Source organism: Seriola lalandi, unplaced genomic scaffold, assembly GCF_002814215.2.
Source record: "Seriola lalandi dorsalis isolate HSWRI2012SDOR001 ecotype SW California unplaced genomic scaffold, Sedor1 jcf7180002054517, whole genome shotgun sequence".
NCBI classification, from domain to species: Eukaryota; Metazoa; Chordata; class Actinopteri; order Carangiformes; family Carangidae; genus Seriola; species Seriola lalandi.
This window is the reverse complement of record NW_019525070.1, coordinates 1,419,766-1,428,199: the sequence shown is the minus strand read 5'-3', so window position 1 is coordinate 1,428,199 and position 8,434 is coordinate 1,419,766. Positions and strand designations below refer to the sequence as shown.

The following is an 8,434-nucleotide window of genomic DNA, read 5'->3' as shown; positions in this document are numbered from 1 at the left end:
ACACACACACACACACACACACACACACACACACACACATAGTGGTAGCATTGGCCTGCTATTGACCTGTGTGTGGTTTGGAGCGCCAGGGGGTAATGTGATTTAGTATTAATGAGGCAGTGTAGACAGCCGCGCTTTGACAGGGACAGGAGGAAACAAGGACAACCTATTGATCAAACAGCTTTGCCAGCACATTCTCTCTGAGCAGGGTTACTCCACAATGTGCCCTTGCTTATCCCAGTTCTTCTCCAACACTGATTTGTCCATTTGTTATCTGACACTTATTAGATCAAAAATCACATAAATGAGTGACTTCAAGTGCAGACCAGAGAGAAGGAAGTTGTAATGTGCAAATGTGGCCAACAGATGTCTCTCTCTACATTGTGGTAATAGACCTTTACTCCTGTGAGACTTAAGGCATCACATTAAATGAATTAAAGGCCGACATGCCCACTCACTGTACCAGAGGAGAAAGTAGTTTGTGTTCGTGACTCACTCGCACGTGAGAATATGTCACGTTTAACATTCTGTGTGTGGTGTGTGTGCGTGCGCGCATGTGTGTGTGTGTGTAGGGGTGTATGAGCGTATGAAGGTGGACCAGCGTAAGTTTGGTAAATCTTCATGGACAGCAGCGGTGGAGCGCATGGAGAGGCTGCGCTACTCTGTTGCCAAGGAAACCCTACAGCTCCAGAGAGCCAGGGAGATCTGTCTGGAGCAGAGGAAACACACACTTCGGGATGAGGTGCGGTAGTGACACTCAACAGCATACAAAACACATATGAACAGAAAGTAAACACACTCGCAGACAGTTGTCCTATGTCCCGTCCTCTCAGATGCAGAGTCTGTGCAGCAGTGCCGATGCAATTGCCCTGTTAGACCACATGGAGACACAGTACTATGAGCTCCAGCTCCAACTGTATGACATCCAGGCAGATATATTACAGTGTGAAGAGCTGCTGCTCACCGCTCAACTGGACAGTGTTCGCAGACAGATGACAGGTATGGCCTTACTTTGTCTGAATTTACTACTCAGTGATTAATGATAGTGTCTGTCAAATGCATGAAAAGTCTGTATGTGCACATGTGCTTTCAGAGCGTCAGGATGAAGTGGTGTATTATGACACCTTTGAAAGCACAGATGATATTACAGAGGATGATACTGCAGAGAGGGAAGAGCTGCGCAGACTTCAGGTCAGCGCTCGACAGCTGGAGGCAAGGAGGGGGCGCATCACTGCCAAGCGCTCCTATCTGAGGAACAAGAGGGTGTGTATCCTTTACTCACACTGTATCTTGGTTTCTACATTATGTTAGTGCACACTATACAATGTGTGCACTTTGCATGATTGTGCTTCATATCCTTGTAACTGTGTCCTGCTATGCCAGAAACACATTTTATCAAGAAAAATTTGAAAAAGAATTTGCACTTTTATTTTAAATGTGCTCAAATGGGCTACACCTCCTCCTGATTTGCTGGTGTTCAGAATCATAGGAGGATTTAATTATGATGAATGATATTATTCATGTTATGCACTGTAACTATACTTGACAATATTGGATTAAGATGTGAGATTACACAAATAGATGTGTGAATATGTTATCACCTAGTAAGAGTAAAATGTAAAAATCTGCAGCAACCGATGACCTGTTATCTCACACATCCACTAACAAGATTATTAAGGCACATGACAGTAAATTGCTCCAAAGTGATATTTATTCAAATATGGTATAAGAGGTTCTACAGGGTTTTGCTGCAGCAGTTGTTGTTCACGTTGGCAGTGTGCATGATGTAGTGTGGATCATTGTGTCAATGTGTTCTCCACCTGTCATCCTGCAGGAGATCTGTGTATCCAACCACACTCAGAAACAGCAGAAACGTCAATCCCTCCACAAAGACTCTATATCCCACCAGGTGTTACAGGTAGGTTTTTTTTTTTTGCTAGTTTTTTATAATAAAATTTAATTTTATATCTGTTAAACATTATCAATAACGCTCTCTCTCTTTTCCAGCTGATAAATGAAGAAGAGGAAGATGAGGAGAAGAAGAACAGTAGAGTAAGTCAGGAGAGACAGAGAACTCTGGACAGACTCCGCACTTTCAAACAGGTATGTGTCGTCTTATTATCTGCAAGCATCACAAAATGTTTCATTTTCTTTCTCACTCGTCAGCCCCTGTTCATCTCTGTCTTTCTCTAGCGGTACCCAGGTCAGGTGATTCTGAAGTCCACTCGACTGCGCGTGGCCCACACCAGAAGAAGAGACCGAGGAAGGAGCATGGAAATGAGTAGCGTGAGTGAGCGGGAGGAGAGTGTGGACTCTGTTTGCATCCACCATCAGCCACTGTGTCTCAGTACCAGTGTGCAGACTGACCCCAGCCCCAGCTCCACGCTCACCACTCAGCCCGTCACAGCTCTCACAGCATCCCTTCCTCCGCTGCCTGTGCCCATTCCTGCCGACTCCTCCTGCTCCCCCTGCTCCCTGTCCTCGCTCCTTTCATCCCCTATCTCCCCTCCTCCTCCACCACCTCCTCCACCTCCCCCGCCCACGAGGGAGGAGCTGTCGCCTTCCGGCAGCCCGGGCCGGCACGGGCAGAAGGCTGAGGGGAAGAGCGCGGCAGAAGAGCTCTCCCTCTCCCCGCTCGGGCCATTCATCCCTCGCTTCTTTGATAGCAGCCAACTGTTGAGCGCCCGGAAAAAGCTGAGGAAGACACCGGAGTTTGACACCCACAGCAGAAGAGGTACTGGGACCGTGTAGTACCCATAAACGTTTCTCAGGGCTCTGTTAGATTGTCTAGTTACAGTAGCCAATCACAGTCTGTCTTCCTCTCCTCTCCCTGCATACAGTTAGCTCACCCATGGACGAGGTGCTGGCCTCCCTGAAGAGAGGCAGCTTCCACTTGAGGAAGGTCGACCAGCGGTCCCTACCTCCAGCCAAGGGTGACGACGATCCCAACAGCATCCTGGCCCAGATTCGCAAGGGGGTCAAACTGAGGCAGGTCCCCCATAAAGAGAGAAAAGACCAGGGAGAGCTCCCGGCCTCCACCGACCCACTGACTAGGAGCATTCATGAGGCGCTGCGCCGCATCAAGGAGGCCACACCAGATTCTGACTCGGATGACGACGGTCTGGCCAGCCATGACTGGGAAAGCTAGGGCCCAAGGCTCAGGCGCAACAAATAAAACATACACACACACACACACACAAATGCCTGCATCCTCTGGCACTGCACACAATGTACTGTACTGCAATATAGAGAGCTGCGCTGTACTGTAAACACACACACACACACACACAAATTCATGAAGCTACTCACTCACTCACAAGTAAACACAGCCCAGTCACACATGTACCTAGTGACTATGCCAGGACCAATTCACCAAATGCTCCAAAGGTCTATGGTCAACCTGTTCATTTGTTTTTCACACTACATTCACTACTGTGGAGGATATGATTTGTGTTTTTTTTATTTTTACTGTGTGTCACTGTGGTTTTATTCCTGTAATCAGACTGTAACAATCCTTATCTTGTTTGTTTTTTTATTTATGTTTATTTTTATCAGTTGTACTGTTGAAAAGCTCTGCACTGGCCCTCTGTGGCCGCATTAATATTCAGAAACAGCACAATACACATTGTACACCAACACACTGCACTGACAGCTATTTGTGAAACTGAAAACCTCATACGGAAAGTCGTGCTGAGACGTGTGTGATCTTTTCCAAAGCATTAGAAAAATGAGAAACTGTAACTGCGACAAAAAAACGTGTGTGGTTGCTGATTTGGGGTCATGAGGGAGACTTAAAAACAAATAGAAGATTACACTTTTGAACTGGGATCACTGGACCTGTCATCCAGATTGTAAACCGTCGCACACATCAAGCATCACCTGTCTTCTATTTTTAGCTCAACCGGTGTATTGTGACTGAGCCGCGCTGTGCTGCACAGCTGGTTTTGTCCTGTCACAAGTGGGTGTGGTGGTGTCAGACAGTGTGAAGATCACCGCTTGTTTAATCTGACACTGCACAAATACTTTCCGTCTTTTAGTCCGTCACAACAGATTCATACCCCTCCCCCCACTTTTGTCCTCTTCCGGCCCTTCACCACCCCCAGCTCTCTCTCTCTCTCTGGGTGAGGGAATATGTATCGACCCATCTGTTCCACCGCAGCATATGGCCAGGCTGGTGGGAGATATTCAGAGTCACTATAGGTTTATCATTTGGTGCCGCATCTAACAGCATCTCTGATGTAAAGCTGCGGTCAACCACGGTAGGAAAGGGTAAGAGGAAGGGTCATCGGCGGAGCTGATGGACAGTTTTCTTAAGCGAAGTGGAGGTCATAGTTAGTGTCAGTAGTCTTTGTAAAGTGTGGGCAGACTTTGGTTGGTGATTCCCGAACTTTGTATGTGGGATAGTCACGGCTGAGCTGTGGAACCGGTCACGCCTGTGTGAATGATGGATGGCACGTGGGAGGTTAGATTCTCTCAGCGCCGCGGGGAGCCACTGTGGGCTGTGGAGCAGGGCGGTCGTGATTGATGCGGTTTCTCCTGCCATCTTGTTCACTTTCTCTCCTCTCCTCTGTTTGCACTTTTCCTCATTTCTTTCTCTGCACTCAGTGGGCAGAACCGCACAGTAGGAGGCCTGTTACTCACAGTTGCTGGAAGTGTTTTCAAACATGCTCCTGCACACATGGACTCACGCACTAAACTCACAGCCAACATGCACAGAAAACATTTTAGTGGTAAAGTGAGTCCACAACCCCTACTCGTAAGTCTTTTTTTTTTTTTAGAAAAGGTTTCAGCACTTTCATGATAATAATTATACACATTCTGAATCGCTTTATCTGTACAGTTGCAACATTTTTTTGTTAACACTGGTGAAACATTATATCTGAAGTTGTTGAGTAAGTTTTAAAGCACTGAACATGTGGAATTGGACCTAAAAAGGTGTGATGGAAGGACGGTATGAGGGGGACCAGTGAGATGCTTAGCAGCACAGGAATCCACACAAACACACGATCACATGAAGGAAAATTGATTAATAAACTAAGCTCTCAGTCTGAGCTTTGATGCAAAGATTTGTGCTTTTTCCTCTTGTGCTTGCGTTGAGAGCCATTCATAGATGAATCACGAGGCAGACAGTGTAGAACAGAACAGGCGGGGAGGTATATGTCGCATTATACAGCTTGAAAATAGCTCAGTGCTAAAGAGGGTTTATTATTTTTCCTGGCAGAGCAAATCTGAGGCACTTTTACATGTCTTCTCTCACTGTCATCCCAACGATCTTCCATGGTACCCTCATCATGTAGCATGAGACAGAGATCTAACCCTGACCTGACTCTTAACTTAAACCTAACCCACACCACGCCCGACTTGATGCCACCTGAACTGACCGGGGCAAAGTTTCCCAAAAGATGTAAAAGTTTATGTTGCTCCACCAAACAATGACCGACAATGTGCTCAAAAACTTTTGGGAAACTGGGCTCAGAAGGTGACACCTCTGCCATGAACCGACTGCCACCTGATTAACCTTAGAATCACGCTGTCATGTGTTTTTACACTGACCTATAAATTAGCTTGACACAGCTTGTTTGTCAGTTAACTGTAATTTTGCATTGCATTTCATTGCTTTGTTTGCCTTATGTTTTTTTTTTCCAAAGCATTTCCAGCCAAATTGTTTTGTGATGTGTTTGCTTTGAAACCTTTCCTATGTAGGCCTGTTATCCACACAGGCTGACTATATATGACCCTCCGTCTAAATAAGCAGTCACTTCAGAAGTGCAATATCAATATAGAGAAATACAATAAAAGGGATGAACCAACTTCATGGGTGATAATGAGTTCAGATTGATTGCCTAAAACAATGGACTTATTAAAGATTGCAGTTGTTTTTACACAGTAGTGTATTGACATACTGTTCCAAGAATACCCCTTTGCCTTTAGTCCTACCATGTCATTTATTCAGTTCTTTTTTTTCTTTTTTTTTTACAACCTTGCCCCTGCATTTGAATAAAACCTTGTGAAGCAAAATCTGAGGTTGTCTGTTTCACTGTTGAATAATTTAGTTAATACTGTGTTTTTAATAGATAAATGAAAAAGAAAGAAACAGAACAAAAGCGATTTGTACACATTGAATTCTGCGGTCACTGTATTTGAATATAAAACATAGCATTTCTTAGTTCACAGAGGTGTGTTCTCAGCCTTGTAGGGCTGTCTTTGTTTGAATTCAACAAAGGATTTTGCTGGGCTGAAGCACCAACAGGTGTGTATCCTGATCGTTTTTTCACCAGCATTTGGTAAATGCTTTCACCTGCAAACACACAAGTCTCACCAATCTACGAACATCTTTAGCCTGAGGTACCTCTTTAATATCATGAGTTCAAAATTACTTTAAATAGTCAAAAATATTGCCAGTCTTCTCATACCTCTAAATACAATAATAATACCTACATTTAAATACCATAAGTTACAAAACAGGAGAATGAAAAGCTTCTTATCCACTACTGTACAAAGGCATTCATTAACAATAGCATTAATATTAAGGTATTCCATCTCTGTCATTTGACTGTCAAAGTTAAACCAGAAAGAAAACGAAATGGGTAACAGTTCCCTTTACATGGGTCTTATTCCAGTGTATTAACCTGTGCAACTAACTACGATGTGAATGAATTATGCTGTGCTAGGACTTAATGCAAATCTCTTGAAATATAATGTTGAGTTACAACAGTGTAATAACACAGTGCAAACAGGGTGCTCAATTGAAAGGTAAAAGAAGCAGCATTTCATGTGAGCATATAGCGTTTTAGAAATTGAATGATTTTAAAGGAAGAAATTTTAAGTTGCAGTTTGGGATTTCACCATCAGAGGAGGAGGAGCTGCTTCATAAGTGAATATTTTGGTACAGAACATTTAACACTATGTGTTTACATTGTGTTGTTACGCATTTTAAATACATATTGAAGAGGTTTTTCATTGTTTACCTACAGATTAGATACTCTATAATAACTATGCAGTACTTTTCCATGGGTTAATACACAACAATAAGCCACTGCAGGGTGTTACTGCATTTGAGTTATCCATCCATTCATTTACAATGTCATCATGAGTAGAAAGTTGTCCTATACAGTTCTATAATTATATCTTCACTATTATATCCTGTGTAAAAAAGAATAGAAACCGAGTTCTGCATTCACCCGTGAGGAGTGAAAATCGGTGGCCTGTTTCACTGAGGGTGGAGATTTACGAACATGTATATGACACTCTATAAGCCCTTCACGATGCACTACTTCGACTAGACAGGGCTGCCACACAGGTTCGCGGTCAACAGTAGTACACTTTCTGTCGGACATGGGGGATCAGCTGAGTTGCGTTTGACCTATCTGCATGAGTCCACTGAGAAGAGTACCTGATAGAGTTAGATAGAGGTGTCGTATAGAGCCTGTCTGGTATTGCTCAGTGTGTGTGTGTGTGTGTGTGTGTTTGTGTGTGTGTGTGTGTGTGTGTGTCTGTGTGTGTGTGTAGGCCTTGATGTCCCAAACCAGGGGTCTTTCTCTCTTTCTGCACAAAACACACACACACACACACACACACACACACACACACACGCACGCACACACACACATATTATATACAAACACGTGTCCGCGTATGTGTGCTTTAAAGGCACACATTATGTCAAAGGTCGGGCTTTGTTCAGAGACACACACCACACTGAGTTTGGCAGGAAGACAGGTCAGTTGTGTGAGACGGTGGAAGCAGTCTGGATACAGGAATTCTAATGTCAAATCTAACATGGGCACATGCCCTTTAAAATTTCTGTGTGGCATGACCGATGCCTCTGGAAGATTTAAATACTCATCTATCATGTAAGATTTTAAATAGGCTGTGGATACATAGCAGTCTTTCATTTTCACTTGAGAAGGAAACCGAACTCCATTTCCGAGCAGCCTTGTGTGTCCAGAGCAGCATTGATGTCACTACAGGCCAAAAGGTAAGACTGACTGGTTTGTTGAGAGCCGTCCTTAAAAGTTCTCTGTTTCCAGTGACACTCCGCTGGCAGCCCGAGCTCAGACGCGGGCCTCTGTTCAGCACTTCTCTGTACAGTAAGTCACTTTGGATCAAAGCATCTGCTAGTTAGAGGACAATATTTTGGAGGGATTTGGCAGCTTTGGCGCAGTTCTCTGAGTCTTAACGGCAATTATTTCCACATGACTTTCAACATTCCCCTTGGGGGGGCAGTTTAGAGATGAAGAAAAGGGTGTGTATGTGTGTGTGTGTGTGTGTGTGTGTGTGTGTGTGTACACGTGTGTGTGTGAGACATTGTGATGCTGCAATCTGTGGTGCACCTTTCCCAGTCAAACAGCAGATGGCGCTGAGGCACAGTTCTCAAGTTAACTAAGTTTGGTGAGTGTGTGTGTGTGTGTGTGTGGTGTGTGTGTGGTGTGTG

General features: G+C 44.3%; 1 protein-coding gene across 1 annotated transcript in view; it reads left to right on the top strand.

Annotated features, from left to right (window-relative positions):
• The window catches only part of LOC111660275 (junction-mediating and -regulatory protein-like), a 16,365-nt gene extending 10,347 nt beyond the window's left edge, over window positions 1-6,018 (top strand). Inside the window, exons 3-9 of the mRNA XM_087175867.1 lie at window positions 560-742; window positions 834-999; window positions 1,094-1,263; window positions 1,835-1,918; window positions 2,008-2,103; window positions 2,194-2,734; window positions 2,841-6,018. Coding sequence (XP_087031993.1) covers window positions 560-742; window positions 834-999; window positions 1,094-1,263; window positions 1,835-1,918; window positions 2,008-2,103; window positions 2,194-2,734; window positions 2,841-3,148 — 1,548 coding nt within the window. The 3' untranslated portion in view covers window positions 3,149-6,018. The remainder of the gene's footprint in view (window positions 1-559; window positions 743-833; window positions 1,000-1,093; window positions 1,264-1,834; window positions 1,919-2,007; window positions 2,104-2,193; window positions 2,735-2,840) is intronic.
• The last annotated feature ends 2,416 nt before the right edge of the window (window positions 6,019-8,434 follow it).